Consider the following 19,890-nt stretch of genomic DNA (forward strand, 5'->3'; position numbering starts at 1 on the left):
GCTGCTTGCCCCGCCCCCCGCCAGGGAGGCGGGAAGAAGGGCGGGCTTTCCCTCCCGAGTTGGCCTGTCACGGCAGGCAGCCTGGGGAGAGGCGGGCCACCGCGCCAATCAGGGCACCAGCCGTAGCTCCGCGGAGCAGTTGGCTACAGTTGTTGCAACTTTTTTCGAAAGCTGCGTTTCCCGGGAGATCCTAGGCGGTGACAGAGCCGGGCCATGGCTAGAGGTATTTGCCCAGGTGGTCAGCGCCGGGGAGGCTGGGGTTGGGGGTCGCGCTGGGCGGGGGACCAAGGTAGCGGGAGCGGCAGCGGGGAGGAGCCCTGCTGAGCTCTGCTCGGACGGAGCGCGGAGACGGGGTGCGGGGGGTGGGGGTTGTTGCGGAACCCTCTCCGACCTACCCCCTCCCCCAAGTCTCCAGAAGTCCCTCCCACTCCCATGCCTCGGTTTCCCCTTTCTAAAATGTAGGCACCAGCTGGCCTGCCTCTCCAGGGACAACAGATCCATATGTCAAAGCTCTTCGGAGACTAAAGTGCGGGGCACCTCCAGGGGATGGTTGTTATTGATACGAGGTGGGGGGAGGGCGAGGTTTCGCCCGTTTCGGGGCTCTCTCTTGCTGGGAAAGGTAGTGACTCCGAGGCCGGGGCGCAGATGGGTAACCTCCATCGTAGGGAGCGCGTCGGCGTGGTCACCGCAGCAGGCTCCTTCCCTCTCCACGCCCTGAGTTACACCATTTTTGGGGTGAGATGAGTCCCATGGCACCACCCGGGACGACCCTTCGTCCTGCAGCTGGTCAGGACTCCTGCCCACGGGAGATGGCTTGGGAGGGATTGTCCAGCCGCGGGAGGCGATGTCCCTGCCTTAAGTCCTTCTTCGCACACTTAGTTTGCTATCAGGACAGCAGGACCCACGTTATGCGGCAAAGTGATCTCCAACCGCTGGTCATTTCCAGCCGCTGTGTCTCCTTCACGCAAAAACTTAAGCGTGACGGTTGAGTAGAATCATTATTTCAGAAAAACGAGTTGAGGTTTGACATTTTTCTCAAAATCCCGAGGCAGTACAGGTTAGTAGGAATTTGCCTTAATGCAGTACGCTCCCTATAACAATAATAATGACTAAAATAAGGATTCGTTCAGCAAATATTTATTGGGCACCTTTGTTTTCAGGCCCTGCACCCAGTTGCATCCTTTATTACCCCAGAGTCCTTTTAGGGTCTTTTGGGACAATCCAGATTCTGATTCAGAAATGAGGTAAAGTGAACAAGTTAACGAGCTTCATAACCCAATCCACAGAGAAAGTTAAGACGAATATTTTTTCTTCAGGAAAGTGTTAAGCATCTAAAAGTATATTAATAATATCTGACAAATCTAAAAAAAAAATTAAAAAAAATTAAAAAAAAATAATATCTGACAAATCATAATGAATCTATGCTTCCCTAATTCATTTTTCCTATTAAAGCTAAATCATTCAAGCTGTTTCAACAGTACTGCCTTAAAAAAAAAAAGATGGCTTGCTTTAATTAATCCATAAGGAAAACAAAACTAAGCAATTTGCCATTGAAATATTTAAATACTTAATATACGCAAGTAATAATTACCATTGAAGGTCAGGCACTTTATTATCTCAGTTAATCTTTACAAATTGTTATTCCCATTATTCCAAGACAGAACCTTGAAGTCCAAAGTCACTGTCTAGACTCCGGCCATGCTGTATCTTTGCTTGTTCTATTCTCTCTCCCTCAGCCAAAGTGAAGACACATGTTCCCAACTCCTACCATGGCAGGCTTACGAATCATCTTTGTAATTTATTGGTTAGTGATTCTCACTATCTCACCTGACCCCCAAATTAGTAGTTACTTCTTTCTTTGTCTTCCTTTCCTCTCCTTTCTTTTTTTTTTTCCTTTTCTTTTCTTTCTTCTTTCTTTTTAGTAGTTACTTAGTTCTTAAGGCTTCGTTACTCTTGTAGATTATTAAATGGGGCATTTGGTAGTGTAAATATATCAAATCATGTATAATACTTCGAATGAAGAGTCAGGCTTTTTCTTCTGGAAAAGCTGTCTTTGTTGCAAACTTGTAGTTCACTTTGAGAACCCTGCTGGGTCCCAAGAACAAAATACCAGATACGAGGCAACTCCTTTCTGGTTTTGAAGTTTTACAATCATGTAAATATTTTCAACCTTAAGTATATTAGTTGGAGGAGGATTAGTCCATCTGCTTTTTTACATTTCTGCTGCCACGGCCAGATGGCCTCCTAATTGGTCTCCCTCTTTCCACTTTTACCATTTCCAATTTATTATCCCCCAGCAGCTAGAGTGGTCCCCAAGAACACAGATTTTTATCCCGTGACCTTCACTCCTCCTCCCTCCCCCACTGTTCTTAGGATCAAATCCACAATCCTCACCATGGCCTATAGGGCCCTGCCTACCCCTCTGGCCTCCATGTGCTCCATCTGTCTTTATGTACACTGCTATGTCCCTTAGCAAGGGCCTGCAACGAAGTAGGTATTCAATAAATGTTTGTGGAATGAATGAATTGCTATTTTTGTGTCTCAGTTCAAGGGAAGCAATATACATTCTTCATGGTCGAGTACCCTCCTCTAGCAGCACTGGGTCAGATCCCAGCTCTGTTACCGCTTTAGTCATATAATCCTCAGTCAAGGGGTTCATCTTCCCTGAGCCTCAATTTCTACATTTGTGAACTAGGAATAGTGCCTTCTCGTAAAGGGTTGGAAAGGTTAAATTAAATAATGCATTATTATAGGGCCTAGCACATAAACATTGAATAAATGTGAGCTATTAGTATCATTCCTGTTGAATTCTATTTCTGTGAGATCCTGGACAACATTAAGAGTTTTTATTTCTGCTGATGGGTATATTTGCTACATACACATAAACACCTCATGTCCAGAGACAGGAAAGACTGTACTGAAGGTTACACTGAATGATTTGTATTAGATCTTCTAGTACCAAAGCTGCAGACTTGAGGAATGGGTGCTAGACTTGGATCTTACTATAGGTGCCCCCTGCATCTGAGGCCCGAAGATAGAGAACGCGGTGCTCCTGGGCCTGTGTGTGTGGTTAGGGGTGGGGGTGGGAGGATGTTGAAATAGCAAGTGAAGTAGACAAGATGATCTGAGTGGCTGCTTCCTGCTCTCAAACCACGATTCCCATGATAGTTTGGTGACAAACTGCAAGCCTTCTCTGCCCTGGAGACGTAGCACACACTATTTCAGATGGCTTGACCTGCGTGTCACAGTGTCACTTTAGAATCCTCTTTCACTCTCTGCATAGTCTCTTGGGTATTCAGGTGAGCAGAGCATCCCACCCTGCTGGAGTTAGGGTTGGGGTGGTGACTGCTGGGGGGGAGGGCATAGGTGTAGGGAGGAGGATGCTCCCCAGCCCTGCCCAGGATGCTAAAGCATGAGCTGATTTGGGAGATGTCCTGAGCCTATTCCTGCCATATAATCCTATTTAGTCTTATCCCTTCTAAGGGGAGGCAGCTACTTCGAGTGACAGCCATTTGTTACCCTGTGAATGTTGGAAGGTGCCCTGGGTGGGTTAAGGAATTCAAGGTTCTTGGTGCTTATCCGCAAGGACGCTGAGGCCTTGCCGGGGGAAGTGACTTGGCCATGGTCACAAAGCACCCCTGGGGCAGATGCATGGAGAGAAACCCAATGCTTGCCACCCAGGCCCCGACCCAAGCAGTAGGAGCTAGATTCCCTGAGGTGTCTTGTTTGCATCTATGACTTAGCAGAAATACAGTGACTCTTGGCTGTGGGCCCTCAAACCCTAATGGCTTCAGCACAGTGGTGCAGGGTGGTGAGCTCTGCCAACACAAGACACCCGACTGGCTGGAACCCCTGCCTTCCTAGGACGTTTTCTCATGGGGGTGGACAGGAGACCCGGGTGACTTGCTAAAAGCTTCTGCAACAGCATCTGTCCCTCCCATCTTGAATTTCCTCATCTGTGGCTGGGAGTGCAAGCTCTGGGGTCATTTGGCCTGGAAAGTCATTTTTAGTTCTGGGAATTTGTCCAAAGCTCTTCACTTCTCTGAACCTCCGTTTCCCCACCTTGGAAAGGATATAATAATGGTGTGTACCTTCGTAGGGCTGTTGTGAGGTTTGGAGGAGATCGTGTATGCACGGGAAGCACCCCACCAACTTGCCATTAAAACCAGTGGCTCTATCTCCCCAGGCCTGAACGGATCAGGTGCAGACCGCCTGGGTTTGACACTTGACCCCCTAGCTTTCTAGTTCTGTGGCCCCAATATCCTCATTTTTAACGGGTTTGCCACAGGACCTGCCCACCCCCGAAGTGGGGGGACTTACGGGGAGGATTAAATGCCTATTAAACGCTCAGGGAGCACAGGCTTGGGCATACAGGAAGACTCGCCTGTGGCGCTCACCGCTGCTGACTGCGCCTGGCACCGACGGGTCTCCCAAAATATCCGCGGAGCCAGCGAGAGAAGGAGCCTGGCCGGCGAGAGCCCGGGCTGTCATTATCATGTTTCCCACCCCTTCCTCCCCGAGTGGCTGAGGACGCGCGAGAGGGGGCGCGCCCGAGTCGGGATTCGTCGCGGCCGCGCGGCCCGCCCTCCCCCCTTCCCTCCCTCCCGCCGGAGGAGCCTCGCAGCGCCGCCCCTGCCAGCCCCCCTCCCCGGGCCGGGAGCCGGACGGTGGGCGGCGGCGGCGGCGAGCGGGCGGGCCGCGGAGGACGCGCCGCCAGCGCCTCCCTCCCAGAGTCCTCGGTCCCCGGCCGGCCGGGGCTGCCGCGGCGCGCTGGTGCCGGGCCCGGCCTCGCAGGCCATGGGGGAAGGGGGCGCCGTGGGGCGCCGCCGGCCCTTCCCCGGGGCGCCGCGGCGGCGCTGGTGGCGGCGGCAGCAGCAGCAGCAGCGGCAGCGGCAGCGGTGGTGGCCGGGCCGCGGTGGCGGCGGCGGCGGCGAGGGCGAGGGCGCGGGGCGCGCCGCCATGGGCCTGGCCGGGCTGCAGGTGGGTGTGGCGGGCCCGGCCGCGCGGGGGGCGGGCGGCTCGCGGGGCCCGGCCGGGCCGGGCGGCGGGAGGGCGACCCGGGCCCCGGCCCGGTCCGGCCGGCCGGCCCCTGCCTCCCGGCGGCGCGGGCGGCCCACCACCGCCAGGCCCTCGGAACATGGCTGCGGCGGGAGGCGCCGCCGCGGCGCCCGGCCCGGGCGGCCCCGCTCCCCGCCCCGCCGCGCCCTGAGCGCCCCCTCCCCCGCTTCCCCCGGGTCCCCCTCTCCAGGCAGGAAGATGTCCAAGCCCCGCGCGGTGGAGGCGGCGGCGGCGGCGGCGGCGGTGGCAGCGACGGCCCCGGGCCCGGAGATGGTGGAGCGGAGGGGCCCGGGGAGGCCCCGCACCAACGGGGTAAGCAGGCACCCTCCCCGCACTCACTCAGCGCGCCCCGAGGGGCCGCGCGGCCGGCCGCCCCCGCCGGCCGGGCGCCGCGATCACGTGCTCGCGCCCCGGGACCCCCCGCCCGGGGCCCTGGGCCCAGGGGCGGGGGTGCGGGCGTGCGGGCGGGGCGCCCGGCTCGGGCAGCTTCCTTTTCTGCTGCCTGCCTGGGAGTGGCGTCCCCACTGGCTCCGCCATGACCCTGGCAATATTTGACCTCGGAAAAGTTTGTGTCTTTATGGCATTTCCGCACCCCGAGAGCCAGCTCCCCGGGCGGTGGCTGCCATCCCAGGGTGTGCGGGGCCTGCCCGGGTTCCTCAGAGAGGTCACGGGTCTCGCTGACTTGGTGTTTAAAGGTTCACCAGGCAGAAAGGCCCAAGCAGTGTTTCTGGGGAAGCCCTCCTCCATTCTGTGCTTACTCAGGGGAGAGGCCCCACGCCCAGAGACGCCAGCAGTGACCTGTACCGCCCCACCCGCCTGCCCACCCTCCTACTATTAATGCCAAGATGCCATTTGCAGTAGAGTGACCGCCCTACACGAGCTGGCTATAGGCTCTGCTTTTATTAAGCTCTCCACCCCCAACCCCACCCCTCAATTACCACTGCAGTCCAGTCCCGCAGTCCTGGGAGGCTGCTGGGCTGTGTTGATTTGAGAGGGGCCAGGCTTGGGCTCACTGAAGGCTCAGGCAGTGATGACAAGTCCTACCGGCGGCCTTCAGGACCAAGAAGTGGTTAATCAGATTCCCTGAGGCCTGTCTCTGTGCTAAGAGTTCCTGCAGCTCCTGCCAGGGGAGTTAGCTCCTGCACATAGGCCAGCCCATCAAATTCTGCGGTTGTGCAGTCTGGGTCATTCTGACCTCTCTGCTACTGGTAGGTTATCTGCTTCTGGTATACACCTTGGTATATACACCTCGGTATACAGCTGGCTTCCTGCTGGCCAGATGTGCCCTTAGTGACCAGAATTAGAGACCCCGTGAGTTTGGGAAATGTCTAACTCCAACCTGGGAGATCCTAAACCTTCCACTGTTCTCCCGGGGCTGGCAGTTTCTGGAGGCCTGCTTCTGAGAGATGCTGTCTGTTATTCTGAGTGCCCTTCTCCGCCATTTGCCCTGGGATCTTCTTCTTCAAGCCTCTTTCAGAACATGCATTTGTCGTTTTAGGAGAATGTATTTACCGGGCAATCAAAGATCTATTCCTACATGAGCCCCAACAAATGCTCTGGAATGCGTTCCCCCCTTCAGGAAGAGAACTCAGTTGTACATCACGAAGTCAAATGCCAGGGGAAGCCATTAGCCGGACTCTACAGGAAACGAGAAGGTAAGGCTCTGAAATGGCCCTATTCTGACCACAGCTGGTCGGGTTGCCGAAGCCCCTCTCTTTCGTAATTGTGCACACATATTAAATGTTTATCCAGCCTTTTCAAACCCAAGTTCAAGGGTTTGAACCGTGTTCTGTCTTGCTGCTAAGAAACAGACACAGGGGGAAGAGTGGCCTGTCCCAGGGTGTGTGCCCTGTCGGTCTAACAGGTTTTCCCGGCTTTCACAAGAGTCAGCATGTCCTTCAAGCTTGATTGTTCTGCGAAAATAACACCTGAGCTGCATTTAAAGAGGCTGACAAGTACCCAAAGTACAGAAGTTCCGAGTCTGGGCAGTACAGACCATGTGCTTGCAGTCCCAGCTGTGTTGTGTGAACGCAGGGAACTGACTTCCTTCCCTCTTTTGAGCTGGCCTTGACCTCATTTCTGAGTTTCTTTCCACTCAAGTGTTCAGTGCTGCTCTCTGAAGCAGCATACTCTGTGGTGAGGTTTGGAGTTAAAATATCGAAAAAAAAAAATACCTAGTTACCGAAAATTCTGTTAGGCCCTGCAAAACAAGCTGAAACCTCATAGAAATCTTGCTCTCTTCCAAATATTTCCCCTTTTAAAGCTGCAGTAGGGAATAGGAGCTTTCCCCAATTCACCAAGCTCCCGCCTAATTGAAATTTGCCTTAAAGAAACAGAGCTCTGGCTGCCAGAAGCTTCAGACAAGGAAGCCTCGTAATTTATTTACAGAAAGTACCATAAGTGATGGTGAGGCCAATGTCCGGGGCCAGGTCTGAGCGCTAGGGGTAGGGAAGCCCAGAACAGGAGCAGGAGCCAGGCCTCGGCTTGGTTCCCTGCCCAGGGCAGTGGGTGATACTATTTCAGTCAGTCTTCAAATGACTTGGGGTCTAATCCTAGCTCTGCCACTTAAACAAGGAGAGGCTGGGGCAGGTCACTCCACTTTTCTGAGCTTTAGTTCTTTCATCTCTGAAGTGGGAGGGAGAACTCCTGTTCCGCAGGGCTTTTATGAAGATTGGTTAAAGCATGGGTGCAGAGGGGCGCCGGGGTGGCTCAGTCATTAAGTGTCTGCCTTTGGCTCGGGGCGTGATCCCAGAGTGCTGGGATCGATTCCCGCATGGGGCTCCTCCGCTGGGAGCCTGCTTCTTCCTCTCCCACTCCCCCTGCTTGTGTTCCTGCTCCTGCTGGCTGTGTCTCTCTGTCAAATAAATAAATAAATAAAATCTTAAAAAAAAAAAAAAAAAGCATGGGTGCAGAGGGCTTTGTACAGTGCTCCACACTGGCAACCCTTCCTGTGCTGGCCTGTTCCTCACTGCATTGGCAGCTCTTAGGCTACCACCTACCATGTAGGCGACTAGGGAAGGGGCTCTCCCTGAGTGGTGACCAGGCAGTCTCCCATCCCTCCTGGAATGGGATGGAATGTAAATGATTCTAAATGGTGACATGGTGCACAGGCTAGCTTACTTGACTTGTGGTGCCGCTAAATGGCAACGATTAGGATTTGGGGCCAGATATATTTTGGAGGAGAGCCCAGGGGCCAGGCTTTTGTCCTTGATTCTGAACTTTTTGTCTGCTTCGACTCAGACTGACGTAGTAGCTGATGTTCAAGGGCGTCACGCGCTCCTAGGGGTTTATGGGTGACGTCCTGGGCTTCACTCCCTCTGGTTCCGCTTAAGGTGTGTAAGGCAGTGAGAATGGCCCCGGGTGGAGTTTGATACAGTTCTCTTTTCCGCTTATTTATTGAGCTCTAATTCGCATATCCTAGAGGTCACCGTTTCAAAGTGTACAATGTGGTGGGTTTTAGTCTGTTCACAGACAGGTGCAGCCATGACCAGCTGTCTGGTACCAGAACATTTCCTCACCCCAAAAAAGAAGCCTTGTACCCATTGGCAGTCTCTCATTCCGTCTCTCCCCCCAGCCCCTGGCAACCACTAATGTACTTTCTTTCTCTGTGGATTTGCCGCTTCCGGACGTATGTAAATGGAATCCCACAGAATCTGTAGCCATCGGTGTCTGGCTTCCTCCACTCAGCATCATGTTTTCAAGGGCAGGTGTCAGGACTTCACTCCTTTCTGTGGCTGAATAATATTCTGTCCCATGGATGGACCGCACTGTACTCACCCAGTCATCGGTGGATGGACATTTGGGTTATTTCTGTTCTTTGGCTGTTGTGAATAAGCTGCCACAAACATTCACATATAGGTTTTTGTGTGGACATATGTTTTTAATTCTCTTAACAGCCGCCTAGGCGTGGAATTGCTGGGTCATATGGTAACTCCATGTTGAACTTTTGAACAACTGCCAGACTCTTGTAAAGTGACTGCGCCATTTTACGTTCCTACCAGCTATGTATTACTTACTTTTTTTTTTTTTTTAAGTAAATCGTTTTTTTTAAAAAGTGAATCATTCACCCACACTGGTGCTTCACAACTATTTTTAGTAACAAATCCTTTTCGCCGTCCCTCCTGGCGCCGCACTGACCAGTGCCGGGTCACTGTGGGGAGAACCACTGTGAACGTAGGGCTTTGGCCCCTTTAGAAGAGGAAACGTTTTTTTCCTAGAGTCTGAAATGAAGCGTGCCAGGCAGCTCTGGGGGAGGAGGTCTTTGCTAGGGAAGAAGTTCTGCTTTGTTACCTTATTCCTGTCCATCGACGCTGGCCCACTCTGGGGATTGAGCTTTTTTCCGTGGGGTGTGCAGCCCAGGTCCTGAAAGTTCCAGAGGGAGCACCTGCGCAGCTGCCGCTGCCTGTGGGGGCTCTGCCTCGAGGGCTCCCCCTCGTCAAGGTGCAGAAGATCAGAACCGTTCGCAGACTAGGTGGGGGGAATCCTTCCACGACGTCTGTCAAATCATCAGGAAGTACACGGCAGATATCTTACTGTTTTGTCAGCTATACCTCAGTAAAGCTGAGGAGAAAAAAAGTAAAAAAGATGCAGAGCAAAAGCTCTGCCCAGTGTCTGGGTCAGAGAGGAAAGCCACGTGCTTCCCCGGAAGCCGTTGGCAGACACCGGGGTTCAGAGGCGGAGGGCCCTGCGCCTGACACACCCAGGATCCTCTGTCGTCTGAAAACCTGCCTGACAGTGCGGCCGATGGTCTAGAAATTGGGAGACGGAGAGTCGAGACTAACCCTCTGCCTTTCCCCACGCTCTGCCTGCAGAGAAAAGACACAGTGGGAACGCAGTGCGGAGCACCATGAAGTCCGAGGAACAGAAGCTCAAAGACGCCAGGAGAGGTCCCCTGGCACCTTTTCCAAACCAAAAATCCGAAGCAGCAGAACCTCCAAAAACTCCGACCTCGTCTTGTGATCCTGCCACGGCGGCCGCGGCCAAGCAAGCCCTGAAGAAGCCCGTCAAGGGCAAACAGGCCCCTCGGAAGAAGTAAGTGCCTTCTGGAGCCCTTCCCCTGCGCGGCGCGGCGTGCTGCTTCGGACCGCAGCGGGTGCCAGCCGGGGGCAAGCAGGGCCCGCCCGGCCTCTGCGTCCTCGACGCTCAGGGCCGTGGGTCAGCGCCAGGGACACCGTCACCTGTCAGCATCGGTCTGGTATGAGCCAGAGCTCAGGAGCTCCCCCGCCCCGCCGCACACACACTCGCACTGAGCGTCGGCGGCCCGTCTTTTGACGCTCTGAGGCCCCCTTGGGCAGGGGAGCCTCCGTGACCACAGACCCCAGGGGACAGACGTGTGGAAGTGACATCAGCGCCAGGGAGCCAGCTCCTGAGGAGCTTCGTGCCTCCTGGGTGTGAGTGTGGGTCCACTGCTCATCCTTGTTTTCTCCTCTGCCCTTCCCACCCCAGAGCTCAAGGGAAACCCCAACAGAACCGCAAACTCACGGATTTCTACCCCGTGCGAAGGAGCTCGAGGAAAAGCAAAGCCGAGCTGCAGGTAGCGTCCGCGGCTCTCGTCCTCGCTCTCGGAGGGCAGGACGGGAGCTTTCTCGGGGTCGTCCTGGGGCAGGCGGCCTGCGTGGCCTCGGCATTCTCCTTGGCCTAGTGGGCATCATCTGACGTTTGGGGTCACCGTGAGGCTCGGTTAAGATGCTTCTGTGAAGGAGCCTTGGAGGCTGTAGCCCTGGCACGGGAAGTCCTGCGTCCCCGTAACAGGACGTGCTGGCAGGGCACTGAGAGCCTGGGGCCTCGGGGAGGGCCGCATGCGCTTTCGGGGCGGGTCTGTCTGCTCCTCACGCTTCCCGTGTCGCGTCTCAAGGTGGTACAGAGCAGTGGCTCGGAAGCCGCGTACTGGTTGTATGACCTTGGGTAGTGCTTAGCTGCTCTGTGCCTCGGTTGCCCTATCTGTAAAATGGGGTAATAGAGCAGTATCTTGTAGGGTTGTTGTTGGGAGGATTCAGTGAGTTCTGCACAAGGAACACTGGGAACCATGCCTGGCCCCTGGAGGCACCGGTTAACTATTAGTACTGCTGCCATTGCTTCCCCATTGTTGTCACTTCCTGTGGCCCCCCTCTCCTACACCCCCCCCCCCCCCCCCCCCCCCGCCGAGGCAGTGGCCCTAGGATCATGTGAGAAGCAGGCAGGAAGGCCACCCGGACTGCAGGCCTCCGCCCGCGGTGTCTGCAGAGCACGGAGCCGGCAGGCAGTCAGCAGTCAATCAATATTTGATGCGGTGAGGTGTGGTCATTGCCTTTCTGTGGAGACAGACAGACCCGGGCGTGGTCTCCCTGCAGCCCTCTGCCCTCCCACAGCCGCAGAGCCACCTGGGGCTGCTCGGCTTGCCGCCCCCACAGAGAGGCGGGGAAGTTCTGTGTGCACCGCCCCCCCATCCTCCCTCCTTGAAGCCTTGTGGGTTTTAGCATTTCAGTCGGAGCTAGACTCCGGCGTCCTGCGTGTTAAAACTGTAGATCCAGGTACGGCAATTCGCATTCTCTTTCTCCGCGTGTTTGAATTGATGAGGCTTCCTTTAAAAGAAATGAGAAAGGGGTCCATCGCCCCCCCCCCCCCCCAGGGAAGCCTTGGCTTTATTTCTTTAGAAAGGCAATGTCTTTCAGCCAAGAACGAGCTGTTATAAAATGCTCGCCTGCAGCGGGAGGCTGTGCTAGGTCACTCTTGAAGACAGCACTGCAGAGGGCGAGGTGGCGCCAGGCCCCAGAGCCCCGGACACCTCCCAGCCGTGGTCGGGGCGGCGGCGCCCGCACCAGGAGCACTGGGGCCGCGCCCAGGCCTGCCGTGGGCTGCAGAGCAGGGGCAGCAGAGTGGGCCTTTTTAATAAAAAAAGGAAAGGCTTTTCTGGCCGGAGGAGGGGAAGGCTGCCACGGACGTGCTGCAGGTCTGCAAAATGTTGCAGCAGGTGAGCAGAAGGGAACAGAGACTCGCTCCTCCGAAGCTTGGTCTGCAGCATAGTAAGCCTTGCCATGGCAGCAAAGAGCCAGTGGCGAGGGAGAGCCGTGCTGTGCTCCCCTGGTTTGGGTTGGCTCTCCTGCGTGTGCGCCACGGCCAGGTGGTGGCTGGCCAGGCGGTAAGGCGGTTGTTGGCTGGGGCGGAGAGGCTGTGGCCGGCGGGGACGGTGTCTTGTCTTGATGGCACAGGTAAAGCTCGAGGGGGGAGCAGCTGGGCCTCATCTGAGAGGTGAGGTCAGTCCTGACCTGCCTGCTCTTTGGGGCCCCAGAAACCACGGCCCAGGCACATGGGGCATAAGAGGAGTCTGGGGGTAGCCAGGGGAGAAACTAAAATTAAAACCTTTGCGGATACTTAATTGGGTTTGAAGGCAGAGCAGCCAGAGCCAGAGTCAGGGAAGAGGGTGGACACTGGGCCTTGGAGAGATGCCCTGAGCCCCTTGTTGCTTCGCTGCGGGGGCCCCTTAGCTGGCTGGCCTAGTTGTGGGTGGGGTGACAGCCTGCACGGGGGCAGGAACTGTGCCTGTTGGCAGTGCCCTGGCTTCTTCCTCCCCAGCCCAGCCCCAGGCCTGATGTGCAGAGCAGCCCCGACCTAATTCAGACCTTGCTTACCTCCCACTCAGTCTGCCTCCAGCCCCCCATAGGCTGCTGCCTGAATTCTCTTTCGGAAGCCTGGAGCTGGGTGATACGTGTCCCCAAGCGCTGAGCCTCTAGAACAAAACTCAGACTGTGCCTCTGCATTCAGGGCATCTAGCCCGGTCCCAGCTCCCCCCAGCTCAGCTCCTTGTGTCTCAGTCGGTCATGGCAGGAAAGTCCTCGGGTGCCTAGCCCTCCGTCACTCCCGGTTACAGAGCTTACTGTACTTCTCCCTGGTCTGGTCTCCTCCGCACACTAATAATTTCTCAGCAGGGTGGTTGTGTGTGTGATGTGTGTGTGTTGATGCCATTGCTTTGAGGGCTTACTATGTGCCAGGCACTGTTGTAGCCCAGGATATTCCACGGCATACAAGATCAGGCCCCAGTCCTCAGGAGCTTATATTCAGGTGGGGAGCGATCGACAACTTAAAAAAAACAACCAGAGAATAAGATCATTTTGGATAGTCCTTTGACATTTAATAAAACAGTGGTTTGGAAGCACGGTGTGGCTGAGGCTATGTTAGCTACGGTAGTCACGAAGGTTTCAACCAAGGAGGTGCCTTTTGAGCAGAGCTTGGAAGGAAGGGAGGACACAAGCCAGATGAATGGATTGCGGAAGGGGTATTCCAGGCTGGGTGAAGAGCACGTGCAAAGGCCCCGAGGCAGAAACAAGCCTGGCCCTATAGGAGAGTCAGCCAGTGTGGCCAGAATGTGGAAGCAAGGGTGAAGATGGCGGATGCGGCAGGGCCTGGACCCTCCAGAACCTCATAGGATTTTATCTCTGTAGCAGGGGGAAGGTATGGAAAAGCTTTTACTTCTCTCTCTCTTTTTTTTTAAGATTTATTTATTCATTTGAGAGCGGGGGCGGGGCAAAGGGAGAGGGGGAGAGAGAGTCTGAAGCAGACTCCCACTGAGTGCAGAGCTGGACGCAGGGCTCGATCTCGTGAGATCATGACCTGAGCCGAAACCAGGAGTTGGACACTCAGCAGACTGCACCCCCCAGGCGCCCCAAGTTTTTGCTATTCTCTAAATAAGCTTTTTATTTTGGAATAATTTTAGATTCATAGAGGAGTTGCAGAGATAGTACAGACTACTCCTATACACCCTTTACTCAGTTTCCCCATCACTAACACCTTACATACACTGTCCTGGTACATTTGTCACAATGAACCAACATCGATTGACCCATTACTATTGGGGAAGGGACAGAGGCAGAGGGGACGCGGGACTCGATCCCAGGACCCTGGGGTCATGACCTGAGCCGTAGGCAGACGCTTAACTGACTGAGCCACCTAGGCGCCTCATATTTTATTTTTTAAAGATTTATTTATATGAGAGTGAGTGGGGGGGGGTGGGAAGGGAAAAGAGAGAGAGACTCTCAAGCAGACTCCCTGCAGAGCTCAGAGCCCAGTGGTGGGGCTCTATACCGTGACCCCAGGAGATCATGACCTGAGCCAAAACCAAGAGTCAGATGCCAAACCGACTGAGCCGCCCAGGCGCCCCTTACGTACGTTTTTACAAAACCCCTCTGGCTGCTGCGCGAGGAACGGAGTGAAGAGAGTGGTCGGAGCGGACTCTAGGAGCCCGGGGAGGCGCCCATGGCGTGGCTGGAAGGTGGCCATGGAAGAGCCAGGACGTGGGCTGGATGCAGGGGTATCTGGTGTGGCTCTTACGCAGTGTCCGTAAACCCGCAGAGGCCACAGGAGTTCAGTACATCCACGTGGAGAGGGATCGGGAAAGTCCATGTGCGCTGCAGGCCGTGGCCACTGGCTCGGCGGGGTCTGTGCTCAGCGACGGGTGGAGGCCTTGCCTGTGTGCCCAGCTGTGGCAGCCGCTGGAGGGCCTGGGCTTCTGTTTGGTGTCTGTGTGCCTCCTGTGCCTCCCTGCAGTCCTGGGCACGGACGGAGCATGGGACTTGGATCTGGGAGGAAGGTGGTGGCCCTAAGCGGCAGGTGAGGCCAGGAGCGTCCACTCCTGTCTAACTTCTTTGCTCAGGGTGGTACTGCCTCTTGGGGGTGGGAGGCCCTATTCTCATCCGTGGCAGTGGCTTCATGGAGACTCAGGTCAAAGTTCCTAAATCAGGGTGTCTACAGGAGCCATCAGACAGGAAGGACGTGGTGTACACTGGCCTCTTCGAAAGGCACAGCATCTCGTCTGCCCCAACTGATGTTGTATGAAGTCAGAGTCCTGATTTTTACATGTCGGCAGTGTAGGTAGTTTGAAATAGACTGTACGTGCCAGATAGAACGTAGACCCCAACCCAGTTCTGCATTCGGGCCACCACTGTGTCCCTCCTGGTCCATTTGAGCCCCAGGTGGCCCATTGTCCACAACAGACGGACAGTGAGAAACAGATGGGGCAGTGGGGACGTGGGCATCTTTGGGGACTGATGTCACGGAGGCCAGCCGTGAGTGACCCTGCGGGAGCTCCAGGCTGCCCAGAGTGGCCCAGGAGAGAATGCTGAAGTACTTCTTGTTTTTCTTCCCTCCACCCAGTCTGAAGAAAGGAAAAGAATAGACGAGTTGATTGAAAGTGGGAAGGAAGAAGGAATGAAGGTAAGGGGCAGCGGGGCCTACTGCTCGGAGGCTGAGGCTGGAGCGTCCCCCCGGCCCTGCTCCTCAGCTCCTAGCAGCCGGCGGGCTGCCAGAACCCCGTAACGGCCACTGCGAGTAGTCAGACTCTCTGGTTGTCAAGGGGCCAGATACTAAATCTCTTCAGGGAACGTTTCAGGAAGGAAACATTAATGGCCTTTATATGGGAAACGTTGTCCTGAGAAAACTTTTTAAAATTGCAGTAGCATATGTATAACACATAAAACGTACCTTTTTAATTCGTTTAAAGCGTACAATTCAGTGTCATTAAGTACATTCACGGCGTTGTACAGCCATCATCCCTGTCTAGTCTAGTTCCAGAACTTTCTCATCCTCCCAGATGGAAACACTGCGCCCAGTAGCCATCTGCACTCCCCCAGCCCCGGCTCTGTGCCTATAGATTTGCCGTTCTGGACATTTCATACAAACACAGTCACAGAGTAGATGGCCTGTTGTATCTAGCTTTCTTTCATTTAGCATGAGGCCTGGGCAAACTGATACATTTTTCCTAAACTGTGTTTTCCTGGGAAATGACAGGGTCCAAGAAATCGCCTCTTCTCAGACATTGCAAGCACATTAGGTGGATGAGAGGGGCGGAGCCTACAGTGGCCGCCAGGTGGGTCTGGGCTGGGACTCCAGGGTCAGAAAAAAGCCTCAGTTCCACCCACCCATCTAGGAGGACCCGAATTTAAGTCTGGGTCCCTCAAACAGTCACCTTGCAACCCCACTTAAAATGGAGCGAGGAGAGGCATGGGAGGGTAAATTGCAGAAAAAAGGAGACACTTGGAACACGGGGTCCTACTACTCCCCAGAAGAGGCCACGTATGTGGATATGAGTCGGTCTTTACCACTTTCCAGCCACATGGCCTCGGACGTGGTTCTGTCTCTCCGAGCCTCTGTTTTCTCGTCTGCAAAATGGGGCAACACCCACTCAGCAGATCTCTCAGGAGGCTCAGATGTAATGGTGCTTTGCAGAGGGCACAAGGGGCCTTTTTGGGGTGATCGATTGCGGGGATGGCTGCACAACCATACACGTTTAACAATACCGTTGTGCCATGTCCGTAAAGGGAGCGGGATCTAGAGCATACCTCAGCAAAGCTGTGAAAAGAAGGTGGGCGAGCCCAGGCAGCCGGCCACGCGTGAGGTCAGGGAGCAACGCTTCTCCTCACCTCTCAACAGATTGACCTCATTGACGGCAAGGGCAGGGGTGTGATCGCCACCAAGCAGTTCTCCCGGGGCGAGTTTGTGGTCGAGTACCATGGGGACCTCATCGAGATCACCGACGCCAAGAAGCGGGAGGCCCTGTATGCACAGGATCCTTCCACGGGCTGCTACATGTACTATTTTCAGTATCTGAGCAAAACCTACTGGTAAGTCCGCTGGAACTTCAGGTGGCTTCCCCGCGCCCTGGCAGAGAGGACAGGCCTCAGGCCGGGAGCCACGGGAACACCCTGCTTCTTCCTCTTGCTCCTGCTTCCTGTTTCGTTCTTGCTACGTTTTTTTCAAAGCCACGAAGCCGCTTTCCCCCCATTTGCCATTTTCACATTTGGGATCAGAGCCGTTCTGGCTGCCATCTGACCAGATGAGAAGCAGGACTAGTCGGTGACAGCCCGCTCCGAGGCTCACCAGGCCGCTCCCTGGTGGCGCTCGGCCAGGGCAGCTCTAAAAATCACTGACTGCTCCTTTCCCCGTATGGCCAGTGCGCTTGATTGGGTTTTTTTTTATTAGGCTGTCTTTTTCCAAACAGTTTTATGTTCCCAGCAAAATGGAGCAGAAGGTACGGAGAGTTCCCGACGCCCCCTGCCTCCCCACACACAGCTCCCCCCACCACCAGCAGAGCTGGTTTTTATTCATTTATTTATTATGCACTTGCCTCATGGGCCCCCCCGCAAAGAGCCTTTGCACTCCTGTCTCCTCCCACCCCTTGACTATCTCACCCAGTGCCTCCCTGGGCTCTTAAAAATGTTTTTTTGATTTAAATTGCTTTCCCCCAAACGTGGCTATAAATCGACATCCCACCAGAGTCTAGAGCTGGCTGTGACTGGGATCAAAAGCCTCTTTATCAATTTAATCCTCTGTTGCCCTCCCTCCCGCCAGTGTGGATGCAACTAGAGAGACAAACCGCCTGGGAAGACTGATCAATCACAGTAAATGTGGGAACTGCCAAACCAAACTGCACGACATCGACGGCGTGCCTCACCTCATCCTCATCGCCTCCCGCGACATCAAGGCCGGGGAGGAGCTCCTGTATGACTATGGGGACCGCAGCCGGGCTTCCATCGAAGCCTACCCCTGGCTGAAGCATTAACCTCCCCGTCCTCCCCGCCCCTCCCTTCTTCCATGGACAAAGTGCCCTCAAAGGGAATTGATTTTTTTTTTTACACACTTAATCTTAGCAAATTACTTCAGATGTTTTTAAAAAGTATATTAAGATGCCTTTTCACTGTAGTATTTAAATATCTGTTACAGGTTTCCAAGGTGGACTTGAACAGATGGCCTTATATTACCAAAACTTTTATATTCTAGTTGTTTTTGTACCTTTTTTGCATACAAGTCACACGTTCGTGCTTCCCGTGCATGCAGTCAAAGATGCAGCACAGGTTTTAGAGAAAGAGCGAACATGAACTAGGAAGCTGGGTGACTCCCGCCTCCTGCGAAGAGCCAGGACTCTCCTCCCCACACCCCCGCCGGCCACGCGCAGGCCACTCCCCGAGGACGCGGCCTCCCGAGGCCCAGCGGGGTGTTCCCAAGCTCTTGTTTTCCTGACGTCTGGACAGGCGCACATGGAAGTGTATGAATATTTTTTAAAAAGGTTTCACAGTAAGCTAGTCTTCCCCTCTGCTTTCTCGAAAGCTTACTGACCCAGTGGCCCCCGGGCGTGGGCCGAGCCTAGGTTTACTCTTCCACAGGCTGCCGCTTTTCTGGGCACCTCGAAGCATCAGGGCGGGTAATCAGAGTAGATGTGGGCAGGGAAAAGCATTGCTTGCTCGCCCTGCCGGGGCAGGGTTTCCCAAAACTGGGTTAATTCTTTATAGAAATGTGAACACTGAATTTATTTAAAAAAAAAAATAATAAAAATTTAAAAATTTAAAAAAGACAAAAAAAAAAAGAAAAAACCACAGAAAACAACTTACATGTATATAGGTCTTGAAGTGAGTGAAGTGGCTGCGTTTTTCTTTCTTTTTCTCTTCTTTTTTTTTTTTTTTTTGGTTTTTGTTTTTGTAGAAGAGATTTGAGATGGTACTCTATTCTAATCAAAAATAAAAGTTTTGTAGCGGGACCAGAAATTACTTACCCATTACCCCCCTCCCCCCCACCCTGACCCGATTCCAATGGGTTGAAAGTTCTAGACCTGCTGTCAGGCTTTCTGTTTGTCAGACCACCTGGTGTCCTTCCTGCAAAATTGAAGATGCAGCCATGAACCGAAGGGGGAGCCCACAGACCCTGAAATGCAGGGCCCCCACCCCAGCTGCTGTTGCGCAGGGTAGTGGGCTGGCCCACAGCAGCCCAGGGATCAAGGCCAAGGGTAAAGTTTTCACCTTGACTGTGATGCAGGAGTAGGTAGCTTCCTCCTCCCTCCTGAAGGGGGACCTATTCTCACTCTGTTAGCCTGCAGTCCAGGGGGCCATGGCTCCAGATCCATGATCTGGGGTCTCCCGGCCTCCCCTGGTCCCAGGTAAATGTGAATGGAGACAGGTATGAGAGCCTGTCCTCAACCTTGATGCCCCCCCGGCCTCACCACGGTGCTACCTGAGAAAGTCTTCCCCCCCCACACCCCACATTTGCCTGGTCAGTGGTCAGAGAATTGGAGGAGGATCCGACAGAGTGTGTAAATGTGAGATAAAATGTCTTGGTTGTACCTGTTTGTGGTTTAGCTTTGTATTTAAAAAAAAAAAAAAGGAAATAACTTGAAAATTATTTGTCATCATAAAAATGAAACAAAAATTAAAATATTTATTGCCAGGCGAGGCCACCTGCGTGTCTTTCTGTTTTTTATAAGGTAGAGATAGAGGATTGGATTTTTGCTTTATTTTACAAAAAGGTTACAGAGCAGGGGTACCCAGCTGGCTCAGTTGGTAGAGCATGCAACTCTTGATCTCAGGGTTGTGGGTTCAAGCCCCATGTTGGGTGCAGAGATTACTTAAAATCTTTAAAAAAAAAAGGGGGGGGGGTTACACAGCAGTATGTGTGTGTTTTGGTGAATGTCCTCCTAGGGGACAGTGTGTTCATTTGTACAGTGGGGGTCATAGGTGCCAGAGAAGATTAAAAGCTAATGCATGTTGAATCCTCCCTTAGAACACCTGGCATCAACTGTGCCCTCTTGTGCGGGAAGTCCCTCTTACCAGTCCAGATCTCTGTACCCACCGCACCCCCACCAGCCGCCCACACTCCAGGTGGATGGGGACAGTGGATAGAGTCCTTGGTTGACAAGCAGGAGATCTGGCGCCAGCACCAGCTGTGTTTGGCATCCTGTCACCTTGCACAAAACCCTTTCCTTTTCCGAAGCTTGACCATCACCCGGGCACAGCCTCTGCCCCGCTGACATGCAGGGGTGTCCTGAGGATTCAGCCGTCGTGGATGCATACATGTTCTCCTTAGAGGGAACAGGGT

General features: G+C 54.2%; 1 protein-coding gene across 5 annotated transcripts; it reads left to right on the plus strand.

The window, feature by feature from the left end:
* Nucleotides 1-107: 107 nt before the first annotated feature.
* On the plus strand, nt 108-19,238 carry KMT5A (lysine methyltransferase 5A). 5 transcript variants are annotated; one of them, XM_045778476.2, is made up of 8 exons: nt 108-223; nt 5,249-5,370; nt 6,557-6,713; nt 9,870-10,089; nt 10,504-10,591; nt 15,184-15,243; nt 16,459-16,649; nt 17,377-19,186. In XM_045778476.2, the coding sequence occupies exons 1-8, from the start codon at nt 214-216 to the stop codon at nt 17,585-17,587; spliced, it is 1,059 nt and encodes a 352-aa protein (XP_045634432.1). In that variant the 5' UTR covers nt 108-213; the 3' UTR covers nt 17,588-19,186. The 5 variants fall into 5 exon arrangements, with proteins under 5 accessions (XP_045634432.1, XP_045634464.2, XP_045634482.2 ...); XM_045778486.2 differs by lacking the exon at nt 108-223 and adding an exon at nt 4,674-4,980 and having other exon boundaries at nt 17,377-19,238; XM_045778508.2 differs by lacking the exons at nt 108-223; nt 5,249-5,370 and adding an exon at nt 4,668-4,980.
* Nucleotides 19,239-19,890: the final 652 nt, after the last annotated feature.

The sequence above is a fragment of the Ursus americanus genome, chromosome 30 (assembly GCF_024610735.1).
Source record: "Ursus americanus isolate L20-20 chromosome 30, mUrsAme1.1.p, whole genome shotgun sequence".
In the NCBI taxonomy this organism is placed as follows: domain Eukaryota; kingdom Metazoa; phylum Chordata; class Mammalia; order Carnivora; family Ursidae; genus Ursus; species Ursus americanus.